The 17,755-nt window shown below is 37.5% G+C and overlaps 1 protein-coding gene across 1 annotated transcript in view; it reads left to right on the top strand.

Moving 5' to 3' along the window:
• Positions 1-17,755, top strand: part of LOC108442583 (chromodomain Y like 2) — a 51,862-nt gene that overhangs the window by 10,219 nt on the left and 23,888 nt on the right. Inside the window, exon 2 of the mRNA XM_017722701.2 lies at positions 8,178-8,757. Within this exon, the coding sequence (XP_017578190.1) occupies positions 8,178-8,757 (580 nt within the window). The remainder of the gene's footprint in view (positions 1-8,177; positions 8,758-17,755) is intronic.

Here is a 17,755-nt window from a genome sequence, read left to right as displayed (position 1 = left end):
CCGTGTAACTCCTCCCTACACCCCCTCCTAAATGAACCAAGATATACAAGTTGTTAACTCCCACTACACCTATGGACAAACAGCCCTACCTCATCATATCATGGCTAAATAAAGCAACTGCCATTTAAATAGTGAGAGTCGAAGGCTGTTTTCTTAAAGGCAGAAATGCATTTCAGCAAGAGACAAAAAAGGACTATGTTCAGTCCAATAGAAGGCGATCTCCAAAGAAAGATCTGATCTAATGCTTACCCTTTTGATTGTTGAGAGTACATTAAATCCAGTGCTTCTTCAGCAACAAAGGCTTTAAGATAATATCAGTACTGAAATGTACAGTATGTACACTTACCATGTTCTCTGTAAGTAAACTCAGAGCAAGGCACTTCCTGGTTGTACTCGTACGTAAAGATGAACTGTAGAAATAACATCATATGACATTTTGTACTGCTATCTTTAGCCTGACATAGCTGTACTTATGGAACTCCTTTGGAAGCACTGACCTAATTCCACATCTAATCTGCAAATGGAAGTATATGTCTAGATTTAGGCTGCCCAAAACACTTACAGCAGCAGCCTTTTGACTGCATAACATCTAAAAGAGTGAAACACCTGGTAGCTTGTTAAATTTGGCGTATAAAAGCACTGAGAAATAAATACCTCTCTGCAATGTTTCTGTAATGATCTGCTGTCCTTTGTTATGTGAGCATGGTGACCAACAGAAATGGCCCAGGATTACTTAGTCTATCTGAAGTCAAAATGTTTACTTTGTTAGTTCATGTCTTTAGTCATTATAAGCAAAGTGTTGTCAAAAGACAGTATTCTTCTTTTAAAAGGATTAATCTTTGTTCAAAGTGCAGTGACTAACTGCCTCTAAACGGTGACCCCCCTCCCCCCCCCCAACCCCCTGTCATTTCCACCTAACATCGGGTGTGAACACCAGTCATCACCTCGGTTCCAGCTGCAAGTACGCACAGCTCCAGTTGTTTAGCTTGGTGCAGGCGACCTCTTCTCATCACTTCATTTACTCTCTCATTTTCACTCTTAGTTTTGGGACAGGTTGCAAAAAATGATCACTTGAGTTTTGTGTTCATGTTAACATGAGTCAGGTAGTTCAAATAGTGAGGTGGGACAGCAGATGATGGAGCAATGCACACACACACACACACAGTCCATGTCTTCCTCCAACACGTTAAATAGTTACACTTGTATGCTGAATTTTGATTTTTAATGATAACCTGACTAAAGAGAAGTGTAGATGCCAAAAGGCTAGCCTGAACCAGCATTGTAAAAAGTTAAAAATACATATTCAAATAAAGCTTTCAACAAACAATAGATAATTTCAGCAAATACACCTCAAAAGTTTGTAGTAATAAATTTTTGCCAAAACAGTTATATTTTATTTTTTTTTTTTGGCTTCTCTGCAAGCAAACCTATTGTGTTGAAAGTCAGAGTATGTGTGTTTCAGAATACCCGCTTTTCACAATCCAATCAAATTAAGATAGTTTTTCCTGCCCGAGTGGTATGCTTAACTCAGAAGTACATCATGTTAAGGAAGAAAAAAACACAGTGAAACGTATTAATGTTGTGTGGTTTTGTTTATTTATTTATTTATTTATTTATTTATTTATTAGTAGTATTAGTTTCTTGCCTTTACCTTTGTCTGTAAAGTTATTTCAGAGATACAAGGTTTTACAACAATAGCACAATGCTTGCATATGCTTCTTCAGCTAATCATAGTTTTAACAATAATCTATTTAAAAACAACCAAATTCTAAAACTGTACTCTACATTAGAGAGTTTTGAATATGTTAACTTACAGCAACTGTTCTTACTAGTGAAATAGCAAATAGTGAGGTCTTTAAGATTTTATCAGGCTAGGGATGCACCAATCATGACTTTTAATGCCAATTCTGAATTCTTCTTTTTAACGCAGAGCTTACACTGTGTGGGTTAAATAAACAAATGAAGCACACAGCACATTTCTAGTACTTTCAGTTAGTCATAGTCATAACATAGATAACGTTTGTTTGCTTTTTAATGGGCCAAACTGGGATGTCCTAAATTTCTGCATATTTTAATTGAAAAAAGTCACCTTTTTAAATGCAATGAATCAAACAGTGTTACACCTAAAGTAAGAGGCAACTGGCCATGTACCACAAGGAGTTATGAATAATTCTTCTTTGACATTTTGTATTGGTGTAGCAGCATCCAAACACACTAGTGCACTTACCTGCCTTGTAAATTGCAACACAGATCAGCCTAAATCAAAATGGTAACTTCTGGTTGCTCCGTGTGTGTGAAGGAAAAATCTGCTGATTCCAGTCTTGCGTCACTAAATGAAGTGACCACATATACAGAAGTGATGGGTCATTATCCTATCATTATCCTATCATTATCAGGGTTTTTAATCAACCCTGTTTGTCTTGTTTATAGGAGTTTGTGTTTGTCATTCTTTGAGCATCTGTCTTTGTTTACTAGCATTTTGCTATCACACTAATTAAGTACTTAAATACTCATTTGTTTGTAGGTGAGCAATTTCTGTTTAGTCTTCTGTGTAATTCTAACATCTGTTTTTTTCATGGAGCATCTTATCCTTTTAGTGTCCTTTTATAGTTTCCTAATGAATATGAACAGCACCCAGGCTAAGAGCAGGAAATGTTTTAAATATTTAACTTCCACAATACCACCAATGCAGACATATTAATATGAGAGAAATTTACTAAGTGTATGTGCAGTCTTGTGCAAAAGTTTGGGTGCTCCTGGTCAAGTGATGTTTTATTGATGAGGTGAAACTGAGTACAGATCCTCTAAAGAGAAGATGTTCTGCACATTTTATTGCACAATTACTGTTTATTTGCTGGTTATTTGCTTTGACTTTGAGTTTAATAGATTAAAAAAGTAAACAATTGAGAAAAATTTCAATATAAAATGTGGCCTGTGTACAAGTACATTTGGTGTATATGTTTCTTTAAACATGTTGAACTCAACACTGAGCAAATAGTTTGTGCAGAATGTGTTAAAATGTATAGGAAAAATGGCGCATGTAAGTTAGTACTGAATGCCCATATTTGGTATTTATTTATTTATTTTACCCTATTTAAAAACCTTGCAAGTGTTCACATTTACAGAAGTATTTTCTGTGCAAATGTTTTTTTATTATTGTTAGAATTAGAATACATACTAGCAATTTATAAGGAAAAGTGTTACAAATTGCGCTCTGTGTGTGTGTGTGTGTGTGTGTGTGTGTGTATATGTATGTATGTATGTATGTATATATATATATATATATATATATATATATATATATATATGTATGTGTATGTATGTATAATATAAAATTTACAATTCTTTGTTTTATTTAGAAAAAAATGCAGAATAGATGTTGGTAAATACATCTGGATTGTAACTTCATTGTTTGCAGCAGCTTCTCATATAACACGGTGGCTCATTTCATCTCCAGATAAACTCGTTTATGTGGTCAGGTCAAGCTGTTGGCTGTTCTGTTACCTCAATAATGACATTCATTCACTTTCATTTATTACATTTAGAGGTTTATTTATACTGAGTTTTTCATTTTGTGACAGGGATGATATATTTGCCATAGTAATTTGCTATTTTCACATCTGTATTCAGTGCCATTGTTGGATGTAGGCTGGAAGGACAGACAGATGCAGCTAGTCTGTGGGAGATCAATGAGCAGCTGATCTGCAGCATGTTGTGGTGCTTCCGGCAGCTTGCCTGCCAGAGTCATTAAGGAGTGGCTGTGGAAGCATGGCAGTCATTATTATTATTAGCAGATTTTTTGCAAAACACTTTAGACAGATTATGTGAGACACAGCTATAGCGACTGATAGGCCATTCATACTCTTTTTACATCAAGCATTAGACTGGTATTACTGCTGTTACTGCACTGTGCTCAACAGCACAGTGAAACTTGACATAGCCTGCTCAGCTTTAAGAAGACTGTTTGCTTCATTTACCACTGTAGACTCAGCATATGCTAATTCACATTTCTGGAAATTGATTTTATTTTTTTTTTTATATTACATATACAAATTAGTACATTGTGAAAATAATGCAAGTAAATAGCTGTGACCAAGATAGTATTGCACTTTATAGTCAAAGCTGTAAGGAAAATTGGCTCATTTAATATTGCATAGCATTAAGTTAATCAAGCAGCACCATAGAGTCTATGTGTAAACAAGCCAGTGTTTTGAAATGAACAAAACACCACACCTAGCAGCACCCTGGTATTACATTTTAGCTTCAGACTGTTGGCCTTTAGCTCTGGAGGGCCATAACTCCTCATTCAGTTCACCAGATAATCATCATTAAAGAGTTGGTTGAGCGGCATTAAAAGAGAAAACATTAAACTTCACAGTGATATGCCCCTTAATGAGTCTGTCTAACAGATGGTTAAGATCCTTACTGCTGTGTTGTAAATTAGTTCTGTGTATTGTGTGTATCAGACCTCAAAAGTCAAAGTGCTGTTAAAGGGTATGATGAGATAGGGGTATAGAACAGGGTCCATGGGCCCTTATCTATGCTGCACAGTAGCTGCTGCCATTGCCACATGTCACAGTATGTACACCAAAATTTAAACCTTCCAAAGAAGACAAAACATGTTTATGATATAAAGTCAGCTCTATAATTATGGGCACACTTGGATGTCTTTACCAAGAGTGTGACTAGTTATGGATCTGACTACTTTTTAAAAGCTTTATAAAAAAATACAAAAAAAAATTAATTGTGTCTAATAAGCTCAATACCACACTGAAAATATGAGAGAAAATTAACCTTTAATTGAAGAAGGCTTAGTGTAAGAAAACAAAAACCCTTATCAAAATAGTTTAACAAAACCATGTAACTAATGCATATTCTCTAGTTTTAAGTCACCAATGACATTCTGTTTCACGGGGATATAAATATGAGGCGGTACAGAGGCCAAATTACCTTTCACATTCTTCAGTGGTGATGGGGAAGAATAGAGAATACACAAAGTAAATTATGTAGTGTACTGGCCTTCATAGATTGGGCAATGGCTATTAAAAAAACTCACATGAAATTCACTATTAGGGCAGTAATTAAGACGTTTAAAACAACCAGAGCTGTAGGTGTCAACAGTCTCCAAAAGTACAATTAGACTTCCATGCCAACAGACTTTTTGGAAAGTGTGCCAGAAAAACCACCCACAAGCATAAGAGTTTGGAGTTTACTCCAAGAACTTTGAACTGACTTCTTTAGTCAGATGTGACAAAAATATTTTTTTGGCAACAAATATTCAAGGTGGATGGGTTTGACAAAACTTTAACAACAGAACAGAAGAACTTTACCTGGCTTATTGGATGTGGTGGAGGATTGGTGATGCTTTAGAGCTGCTTTTCAAGAGGCTCTTGGAAACCGTGGACATGGCATAATGGCCTTCAGGAAGTACCCAGGAATTATATATGAAACTCTGGCTAAACCTGGCAGAAACCCACAACTAGGTCACAGTTGGGGTTTTCTAGCAGGACATTAATCCAAAACATACCTCCAGTTCTACACAAAAAAAATCCACACAAAATGGTTGAGACCCCAAAACCTAGCTTTTGGTAAAGGGTATGGTAGGGGCTTGGTAATAGCAGCCCCCTGATTTACTCACTAACTCCCTAAAAACTGAGGGGTGAGTTTAAGAGGAGACTTGAAAAGAGAAACCTAGAACCGTAGAGGATCTAGAGTTTCTCTGTTGAGATGGACTCTTGGATTCTTTGCTCTGTATTTTTCTGTCTCATTAAGGATTATATGACAAGACTTGCCTTGATTTTGTTTTCTCAGTCTAAATTTATTCAATGAAAGGCTAAAATTGTCTCATATTTTCAGTGTGAAATTGAGCTAGGCTGTAGGCTTTTAATATAATCATGGCTGTGTATGGGTGTGATTGACATGGTGACTGGGGATAGGATCAGAAAAGCTTGGGAATAGCTGAAGTTGCATAATAAAGTATGAGTGACATCATCTGTGCATACAAACCCTCATATTTGCATCAGAACGGCTATGAGCTGTTAGTCTGATTACCAGATCCTTGTAAAAATGCCTACAGCACTGCAAATGGATCTGATTATTCTAATAAACAAGTCATTGCACACAGCTGGAATGTTGTTTTATTTCATGGGCCATATGAAATCGAGCTATATAGTTTATAAGCTCTACACCTGCCATGTTACGCCAAGAATACTACCAAGATTAATGGTGGGACGGAAAAATTTATTCATTATGCTAGTGAATATCAGGTACAGATAACACTGATCCAGTTTTGATATATGAGGCTTATGTAGCCTGAAAAACCACAAAATTTCTTGTACCGCAACATAACATGAACTGAAGTTGTTCATGTGATAGGAGTAGCCACATGTATCCTATACAATTACTTACGATTCACTTCCTTTATTGTAAATAGTCAACTTTTGCATACATTTTGATGTTAATCCCATCATGATTCACTATCATGAGAATCATAGAAACAATTAGTCTCAGCATTACTGCTCTGTAATATCATTGTTGTGAACATTAAATATGTAATAAAGGCAATATTTTACTTTAACTTTAAATTTCACACTAAGCGGGTCTGTAAAGCCCATAATAATAGATATGACCGATCGTATTTTATATATTTTGTAATTGTCTATGGGCTTGATATTGTTGATTGTTCATGGCCATTGTTGCTGTCATGTTTTAATGACATATCTTCAATTAGCAGAATGATTATGGTACTAAATAGCATCAATTACTTCTGCAGAGATAAACGCTGAGCCACCAGTGAGGCTTACCTCTCCATCTTGTTAATCACTCACAAGTGATGCCGTTCTGAATGAGAGGCAATTAAAACATGAAATATCCAGATGCTTTTAGAAGTGTTACTCCCATGTTAATTCACAGTAACCTCTTTTCTTTGGATGCCTGCAAGGCGTAGCATCTCAAACGGGTTTTGAATAGTGAGAATTGTTGCAGAAATATTTATTTATTTATTTATTTATTTATTTATGGTGAGAAATAAAACACTAAATAATAGCATATTGTTGCTGTTTGGGGGGGAAAAAAACACACGTATCTCCCAAATAGTAACTGAACACAAGAAGGCAAAAACCTCTTTAACTTTTAACTCTTGTAGGTTAATTGTAAATTTTATTTCAAGCAATTTTTTGATGATTTCTGTTTCATCATGAAAATTTCCCTAATATACAAGACAGCTGCCTTGTTCAGTATGGTGTAGATAAATAAAACTTGGATGCTTAGTGTCAAGCAATTGTACATTTGTTTTTAAACTAATCTAGATTTGCAGTGCTGTAGACATTTTGTAGTTGGTTAATAGCATCCGGACCAGCCATGGATCTAAGACAGAGGTCTTCAAATCTGAATCTAGTTTCCAGTTCTGGATTTTGTACTAATGACTGGTAGTTACCTGAAGTTTTGATATTACTAATTAGCCACGTAATTATACCGTTATAACGAGATACTGCAGTACTCAGTGAACTGTTTTAGGTGCCAGTATTCAAATAACTAAAATGACTGCTTGGGTATTTCTTGTGTGATGAGGAGATGGAGAAAACATATAGACTAACAATTCAAGGAAGTGCTGTTTTTGTAACAGCACTATAGATTGACAGATTTATAAGTAAACTGTACTCCTGTAAAGTGAGTGCATTGCCAAGGACGAATTGTAAGGACCACTCTAGTTGATGCTAGAAACAATACATGTTTATAAACCTAATTCTAAAATAATTAGAATTACAATTAATTGTGAATTGCTACTACCTTGAAATCCTAACTTGTTACTCTTTACTGTATTTGTGTTTATTTGCATCTATTCTAATGGTGTATGTTTTTAAATCATATTACACTTAAAACATGCATACCGCTGAGAGAAATGTTGACCGAGAATGTGCAATATGTGCCTAAGATTTCCTCAGGGTAGTTTGAGTAAATGGCAACTTAAGTCCAAAAAATCCTTTCATGGAAGCTCTCATACACACTGATTTTGACCAAGCTAGCTACAATGGCTCTGTTCTGAAGGACAGTATCTGGATGATAACAGCTTTCTGAGTGCCTACAGAAGTACAGAACTTCAAATATCTGTTCTTAGTTTAGATCATTTTTGTCCAGAGAGCTCACCATAGCTGACCATTCTGCATACTTTCTTCCAGGTGGAACGGATCGTAGACAAGCGGAAGAACAAAAAGGGCAAGTGGGAATACCTGATCCGATGGAAGGGCTATGGGAGTAAAGAGGACACCTGGGAGCCAGAGCATCACCTGCTGCACTGTGAGGAGTTCATAGACCAGTTCAACAACCTTCGCCTGCAAGAACGCCGCTCGAAACCAGCCAAGCCCAGTGGTGCAACGGCACGCAACCTCAGCCACCATGGCATCCATTACACCTCCAAGTCACGTGGGGAGACCCGCAAAAAGAAAAGAACTAGTGGGACGGGAACAGGAGGTGGAGGGGGCCCAGGTTTGGCCGCTCCTCAGAAACCAAGGAAAGTGACTGGAGGGAAACCGTCTGCAGACAGAATGACCAAACCTATGACTTATAAGAGCGTTTCTTCAGGGCTACAGTTTGTCCCACCCATCAGGGGCCCTACCAATGGGCTACAAAATGGAGAGATGGACCCACTCCATTACAGGACTACTTCCAGAGCCCAGGGTGTACCTAGCAGCAGAGTGGAGCGGATGATGGGGGATATAGATCTCGGTGGAGCTGCTCCACCGCTAATGAATGAATTAGGTAAGACAGTTTTCCTTTACGGCATATCTATTGCACCAGACCGCAGGGTGGGCTAGTAAGTCCTTTTTTAAAGAAAAACAAATCAAAAGGTTTAAATATGTGGCAGTCACATTGCTTTCCTTACTGTTAACAGTTGATTAGAAGGGTATTATTTTGGACGTCTGTGGACGCAAGAACAATAATGCCACCAACAAGTCATAAGAAAAATATGAATTGGCTAACATTTACATTTAGCCTAAAGGGGTAGATTCGCACAGCTGATCTGTGACATTTGTGTCAACTGTGTCGTGAGATCTTATAAGCCGTGAGCTGCTCTGTATGTTCATTATCCATTTGGGCTTAATTTTTTAAGGCCGTGACACCCAGGTCCACTTTCCACCTCTGCAGACAGCACTGGGGTGCTGCATGTACATGCATAAATATGAACTTAAATGAGTTATGGGTTTTGTGGATTATAAGAGTTAGATGTTGTGAAATTTTGAGCATGTCTTAATGTAACGATGTTTACTGCATAAATGTTTCAATTTACTTAAGAGAAGTCTGTATTTATCCTGTGTTCATCGCAATAATGCTAATTTCTTTTAGCAGGAATTGTTATGGGATTTGTAGTAATATGTAAGCACCAAGGTGCTATAGTAACTTGTAACAGTATTTATTGCTTTGCAGAGTCCTCCCATAATGATTTAATGATTAAATCACAAATGAACCGGTGCTGAAACTGTATTTTTATTGGCCTCAATACTGGCTTCTAAATACAGTATTGGTGTTGGCAATAGAGATTACAGATATGTCACGCAATTTACGTAATTTGCTGCTGAATGACGCATGAATGTGTGACAGTCAGCGGAACTTAACTAAAACTTCAACACATCAGCTGTGTGTGTTGACAGGCAGCAGTAAGAATGCTTATTGTGAAATCTGTAATGCCAGTATTTCAAGAAGAGGCAATAGTACTGAGTGATGCACTGGTTGGAATTCTTCCTAAGGTATTTGTTCTACTGTTATGACACAAATAAGCCACACAATGCAATGTAAATAAGTACAAAACAAGCTAATAATAGTGCCTTACCTGAATGGCTGAGCCAGGCTTCTTTCAGTAATCACTCATCTCCTGCTGTGTGGTCAGTTCCAGCCTGAGTTAATGTTAGTCCAGGTTGTCACTGAAGGAGTGAACATATCACTGCTGTCGGAAGAAAAATTTATCTCCATTTTTGTCATTTTTCAGTTTTTGACAATTCAAAAATGCCTGTTTCCCTTTACACTGTATGTAAATTTCATGGTGAATGGACCAACAGAAATAGCTTGGAAACACGTCTGGTTCCATTGACTTACATTAAAAGTAAAATAGGTTTTTTCCTTTTCCTGTAAAGTTACCATTTTAGAGATACGAGGTTTTGTTCCGATAACAGAGACATGTAAGAGACATAGAAGGAACTGCTGGTTTCTTGGGGTAACAATTGATTTTTAGCTTATTTTAGCCTTTAGAATAACAGCCTGCTGGCTGAGCTGGGGTGTCCAGTAGTCCCACCTGCAATGCACCTTAATCAGTCAGTAACATCAGACGGTGGTGTGATCTTGCGGCCTGGTATTCCCATTAATCCCACAAATTCACTGAAACAGCTGGTACTCTAATATGTACAAACTTAAGTAGATGCAGATGCTTTTGGATGTAAGCATGTGTGTATTTGATGCTCATATGAGACAAACTGACATTCATATGTGAAACACTGTTTTTGCAGAGCCAGAGAAGCTCATACGTGCTTACATGTACACATCACAGGTTTACCTATATTGGTCAGTTCTGTTTCTTAACTGTTTTGCACAGTGAAACTTTCATAATGTATTTAAATGATCTAATATGTTTTTATTAATAAATGTGGTTCTTATTAGCAGCCATTTTATTTTGAATGCTAATTCCATGTAGGAAAAAACTAAAACAAGCTGAAATACAGTGTGATTGTTTTGTAGCTGCCTATAGCCATTAGGTTATGGTACACATCACCATTTAAACATGTAATTGTGAGCAGTATTTATGGGCTGTTGGTGGGTGTTGATCACTGCCAGACACAAAATTGTTCCCCTTTTTGCATCATGCTTTGAAGTGAGGAGAGAGGCAACACACCTGAATTCTAAATGAATTAATGTCCCTACATTGTTACATTAATACATTAATGTCCCTACAAAGTTTGCAGTAATCATAATGAACAGTGGCACATTCTTATGTCACACTCCAAAATTAACCCACGCTAGCATTTAATCTCATGTCAAACTTTCAGCTCTGTGCCCTCCACCACAGAGTCTAATTACTAGGTTGTGCAGTAACATGGATGCAGTAATTATTTTCACTCAACCTATCGCAAGGATATTGAATCCCAAACCTAGAATGCAGTCAAATCATCATCCCTACACAGTATTTATTTTAAAGCACCTTCTTATTCTGTGCTGAATGATTCTAGAGTTCTCTTGCTGCTCGCTTTATGGTAAGAACAGGATAATGTGTGGAGAATCCAATTATTATGAAGCCTATTGCTTGCAAATAAATTCTTCCTTCAAGGATTATAGAAGCTTGGGAAAAAACGTTCAGTTTCACCAAGCTTTTCAGTGTCAGTGATGCAGCTGATCATTGTTGGCCTGCATCTTTACTTCTGTCTGTTCACTTTTATCAATATACTACAGATAAAACACCTACACAAATGGTTTCAGTAAAATAATTATTACCAGAATATATCTGATTTTAGTGCCGTACAAAATGGCATGTTGACGTTTTGCAGACTGTGCTCCCACATCTGTAAAAACTTACTGTGCTATAATATGAAGTGTAGAAATAACTCCCAGCCTACTATTAGGTTTATTGTCTGCAGCCCAAATCAAGCTGATGTGTTGGCCTACAGTAAAATGTGTGACACTCAAAATTAAAGGGCACTTTTCCTGCGTTATTTTTGTATTTTATTGTTTTCTCTGAGCTCTACATGTAATGTTTGAAGGTTTATTTACCAACAACAGTCATATATAATTTATAAATGACCATTTTCCAATTACTCTATCATTTTAACAGGCTGTTTTTGTTAGTGTCTTTAAGACTGACATAATGAGCTCTGGTATGGGCTTCCCTTTATTAGAGCTGATTAAAAAAGCATGAATGGGCAGAGCTAAACTCCTATAGGTTGAAAAGGCAAATGTACACTATATTGCCAAAAGTATTCACTCACCAATGCAAATAATTGAATTCAGGTGTTCCAATCACTTTCATGGCCACAGGTGTATAAAACCAAGCACCTAGGCCTGCAGACTGCTTCTACAAACATTTGTGAATGAATGGGTCGCTCTCAGGAGCTCAGTGAATTCCAGCGTGGTACTGTGATAGGATGCCACCTGTGCAATAAGTCCAGTTGTGAAATTTCCTCACTAATAAATATTCCACAGTCAACTGTCAGTGGTATTATAACAAAGTGGAATTGATTGGGAACGACAGCAACTCAGCCACAAAGTGGTGGGTCACATAAAATGACAGAGCGGGTTCAGCAGATGCTGAGGCGCATAGTGAGCAGAGGTCACCAACGTTCTGCAGAGTCAATCACTACAGACCTCCAAACTTCATGTGGCCTTCAGATTAGCTCAAGAACAGTGTAGACAGCTTCATGGATTGGGTTTCCATGGCCAAGCAGGTGCATCCAAGCCTTACGTCACCAAGCACAATGCAAAGCTTCAAATGCATTGGTATAAAGCGCCACCATTGGGCTCTAGAGCAATGGAGATGTGTTCTCTGGAGTGATAAATCATGCTTCTCCATCTGGCAATCTGATGGATGAGTCTGGGTTTGGCGGTTGCAAGGAGAATGGTACTTGTCTGACTGAATTGTACTAAGTGTAAAAGTTTGGTGGAGAGGGGATTATGGTGTGAGGTTGTTTTTCAGGAGTTGGGCTTGGCCCCTTAGTTCCAGTGAAAGGAACTCTTAATGCTTCAGCAGACCAAGAGATTTTGGACAATTTCATGCTTCCAACTTTGTGGGAACAGTTTGGGGATGGCCTCTTCCTGTTCCAACTTGACTGTGCACCAGTGCACAAAGGAAAGTCTGTAAAGACATGGATGAGCAAGTTTGGTGTGGAGTCCTGACCTCAACTCAATAGAACACCTTTTTGATTAATTAGAGCGGAGACTGCGAGCCAGGCCTTCTCGTCCAACATCAATGTCTGACCTCACAAATGCACTTCTGGAAGAATGGTGAAAAATTTCCATAAACACACTCCTAAACCTTGTGGAAAGCTTTCCCAGAAGGGCTAAAGCTGACATCAGCTGAAGCAGAGTGGGCTGAAATCACATTCCAGTGAAGACATTGTGTAAAACAAATAAAAACAGAATATGTTTTGCAAATCCTTTTCAACATATATTCAATTGAATACAGTACAAAGGCATGATATTTAATGTTCAAACAGATAAACTTTATTGTGTTTTGCAAATATTCACTCATTTTGAATTTGATGCCTGCAACATGTTCCAAACAAGTTGGGGCAGGAGCAAGCAAGGATGGGGCGAGTTTCACCACTTTGTGAACAACTGCCTGAGCAAATAGTCCAACAGTTTAAGAACAATGTTTCTCAACGTGCAATTGCAAGGAATTCAGGGATTTCATCATCTACAGTCCATAATATCATCAAAAGATTCTCTGCAAATCTCTGCAAGTAAGCAGCAAGACACAAAACCAACATTGAATGCCTGTGACCTTCGATCCCTTTGATCCCCCACTGCATTAAAAAGCGACATCATTCTGTAACGGATATTACCACATCGGCTCAGGAACACTTCAGAAAACCACTGTCAGTGAACACAGTTTGTTGCTCCATCTACAAGTGCAAGTTAAAACTCTGCCAGGCAAAGCGAAAGCCAAATATCAACAACACCCAGAAACGCCGCCGGCTTCTCTGGGCCTGAGCTCATCTGAGATGGACTGACGCAGAGTGGAAAAGTGTCCTGTGGTCTGATGAGTCCACATTTCAAATTTTTTTTGGAAATCATGGACGTCGTGTCCTCCGGGCCAAAGAGGAAAAGGACTGTTCGGATTGTTATTAGGGCAAAGTTCAAAAGCCAGCATCTCTGATGGTGTGGGGGTGTGTTAGTGCCCATGGCATGGGTAACTTGCACATCTGTGAAGGCACCATTAATGCTGAAACGTACATACAGGTTTTGGAGCAACATATGCTGCCATCCAAGCAACGTCTTTTTCAGGGACGTCCTGCTTATTTCAGCAAGACAATGCCAAGCCACATTCTGCACATGTTACAACAGCGTGGCTTCGTAGTAAAAGAGTGCGGGTACTAGACTGGCCTGCCTGCAGTCCAGATCTGTCTCCCATTGAAAATGTGTGGCGCATTATGAAGCACAAAATACGACAACGTATTCAGTTCAACCTTTAATGCCATGATGTTGATGGTTTACTGTAAAGTAACGCTTCATTCACAACAGCCTGCATGCTAAGTAGAAGCTACAATTATTGCTAGAAATTTTGTGCTAGTAAGCAAATAAGCCTTACTTAATCAAAATAGTACTAAACATACACAGACTGTGAAGGTTTAGATGCTCTGTGTATATACATTCCTAAATCATTAACAGATAGGTGTACCACTTATCTTAAAAATAGTTCATATTAAACAGAAGGATAAAATATTTTGGAAGATTAAACATATTATGGTGTGGCCAACAGATGTTCTTCACGGAGTTTAAAATAAGAGTACAGTTAGAGATTTGGCTACAGATCTGATTGCTGTCTTGTAGTCTTAATGTTTATGCAGTTCAGTTCACCACAAGTATTATTCTTGACTGTAAAGATGATTTGTTCATATTTATGCTCTAATGTAAGGGTTGCGGTGAACTGATTTTACTCTAACAAATTATATCAGGATCTCACTGCTCACTGAAATTAGCTCGCTAGAGCCTAAAGATCTCAGATCACAAAATACTCTCTAATCATGTACGTGATGTGTGAATCATTAGATCTGTGCAAAGATCTTGGAATCTGCTGTATAATACTGAAGGCCTCTCAGGAAGATGTCCAATTAATTCTCGTATCTTACAATGCAAATGAGTCTCCATGACATTTCACTAGCCATGGAATCGAACTTTAACAGCTGAATGTCATATTGACCACTGTTGAGCTTCTGTTGGGGCATCTCTCAGAGGCACATTTACAGTTTACATGCTGATCAGATGGCACCAATATCCACATTCATTAAAGTGGAGGTCGTATCCCTTTTTGAAGTTTTTTTTTTTCCCCTCTCTACTATTTGTGTGCAGTTTTCAGTTTGCCAGCACTGACAGAGCCCCTGATCTTTCTTATTCTTATTACTGATGCCTTTCTCATTTGATATTCCATCACCTTTGCATTCAACACTTAGTCATGTTATTACACTTGTTTTGCTATAATATGTAAATTTTAATCATGAAGTTACACACTTAATTATGTGTTTAGTAATATTTCATTATTATTGAAATCCTAATCATAAATCATCGCCTTGTCTTGCACACATGAATGTGTGGACTGAAAGCTTAGGATCTGAATAGAATTCTCCTCTGCTTATATCAAAATACATCTTGCTTTTGTTATTGCTGGTGAAAACTGTGACTTCTAGGAAACTCATTCCAAATGGAATCAGTATTATACATCAAAAATAGATATGATTTTCTAATCAGCTAATTTATTAATTATATGAGCAGTAATTTTCAACTAAAAGCAAGGGATATTGAAGTACTGTAGGGGTCTCAGTCCTTAGTGTATATCACATTGCTCACGCATCTCTAATGCCATCATTGTAGAGTAAGAAGTTTGTGTCACACTAATTAAGAATATAAATGTGAGATTGGCAAGTTTGCCCTCTAGGTTTATATTAACCTCATTAGTTGAAGGCTTCATTCACTAGTATCATATGACTGGGCAGCCCTGCTCTGCTGGGATTAATCATTGTTGGGAGGGGGCTGCTTATCTGCTTATGCAGATTTCATGATTCTGATATTCACCAATATTTTCTTATTTGGAATCTTCTCTCACTCATGAGCACAAAGGTGTGAACAGTTCTGCGGTTTAAGAACACATCATGAATTTGACATGGACTTTTCTCAAGAACAAATTTAAGAAAAACTTACATATTGGTGAATGAGGCTCATTGTCCTTATAGTGCAGTGGTTCACTCCCTGGTAATGATAAGAGTGATTTTAAAAAGAAAGCATGGATATGTTATTCTACGCTGTAGACTGGGGTTCAATCCCCCACCAGGGCAAGCACCCTACACTATAACAATAAGGGTCTTGGGCAAGACTCCTAACACCACCTTGGCCTACCTGTGTAAAATGATCAAACTGTAAGTCGCTCTGTATAAGAGCGTCAGCCAAATGCTGTAAAGCTAAATGTGTTATTGCTATTTATTGCTGGTTAAGAAACAGCTCTCGGCTGAGAGGATACACAGTTGACTGACAGAACAAATGACATGGCAAGACAACACAACAGTCAGACTCTGGTGCTCTATTGTGATTCCTCTTTTGTAAATACTACAGTAGACTATCACACATCATATCTTGTATACCTGAATATAGCCCTTAAATGGTCAGAGCTCTGGTTGAAGCTCTTGGTTTTCTGTAAATTTGTGTCTTGTTCCAGGCTGCCAGCATATTTTACATTTTGCTTATGTCATCGATCTGTTTAAAATTCAGAGCAGCGATCTGGCCTGTTTTTGTTGAGCTGTTTCACTGCTCATTTGGGCTGTCTGTTTTACATGTGATGAATTGATGGAATCAAACCATAGTTTAAAAAAAGTTTAATTAAAGTGACAGCCATGCACCCTAGATGGGTGAAGAAGACGTGAGATGATGATTAACGCCCCCACGCCAAGTTGTTCTGAATAGAAATTATGAAGGCAGTTAAAATGAGCAACTAAGAAATACAGTATGCAGATTTATAAAACATTCTCAAGTGGAAGTCTATCACTGAGGCCTCCTGCTGCTCAGCATCTCCAGAGGAGTGCTCGGAGTGTACAGTATTGACACTGTTACAGGGTTTGGCCATTTGTCCTAATTGCTGGGCATGGGCATGTAGCTAAAGGGCCTTTAAACTACTGTATGCTGTATGAATGAAACCTTTTCTGAACGTGTACAGTGGTAAACGTCAGAACATTTGGAGTTATCAGAAGGCATTAAAGGTTCATTGACCAGCCAAGTACAAAGATACCTAGGAGTTAGATTCATAGTTCAAGAGTCCTCAGCACTGTCCTTTGGGGAGGGAGCCAAATTCAAAACTCTCCTAGAGAGACCCTTTAGAAATGAAAGATTTGTGATAACATACTTGTACAGCCCTCTATAGATAATAATTAAGTAATCAATTCTCATAATTGTGTTTGGTTGTGTTAATGAATTAATAACACAATTTTCTGTGTGATTCCACAATTGATGTTTGTGTCCTTCTAATATTGCATTCAAAAATTTGTACATATGCAAAAGATTTAACACCTCCAATCAAATTATATTCTATGCAAAAATAAGTTTACACATCCTCTACATGGAACAAACAAACAAACAAAAGTTTTCTAAAACATTTTTTGCATAATTTCTTGCTTTTTAAATATTGGAAAAAAATAAAACAAAATTGCCTTTAATTGGCCACATTTTAATAAATAAACTGTAATTAAAACAGACTTGTGTTCGCTGTAGAGGTTGTCTTAACTTATTTCGCTGTCCAAAATTTTGCATACAACTGTACATAAAGTAATGGTTAAAGAATGACCCAAGTGCTGTTTTCAGATAAATAACAAACAATGGTAAAGCATATTTTAGTTAAACATAAAGAATTCATTTTGTGAGCCCATTTAATTATGTATCATCTATTATAGATTAAGGAAAATATGTATTTTAGTTGTGGCATTAGATGCCCTTAATGTCCTCATGTTAGCACGTTACCCACATTAGCATGGGTGCTAGTTAACCACCTTTTGTGTATTTTTCGTAATCCTATACTAAA

Source organism: Pygocentrus nattereri, chromosome 7, assembly GCF_015220715.1.
Source record: "Pygocentrus nattereri isolate fPygNat1 chromosome 7, fPygNat1.pri, whole genome shotgun sequence".
Lineage (NCBI taxonomy): Eukaryota > Metazoa > Chordata > Actinopteri > Characiformes > Serrasalmidae > Pygocentrus > Pygocentrus nattereri.
This window is presented reverse-complemented; position numbering and strand designations above follow the sequence as displayed.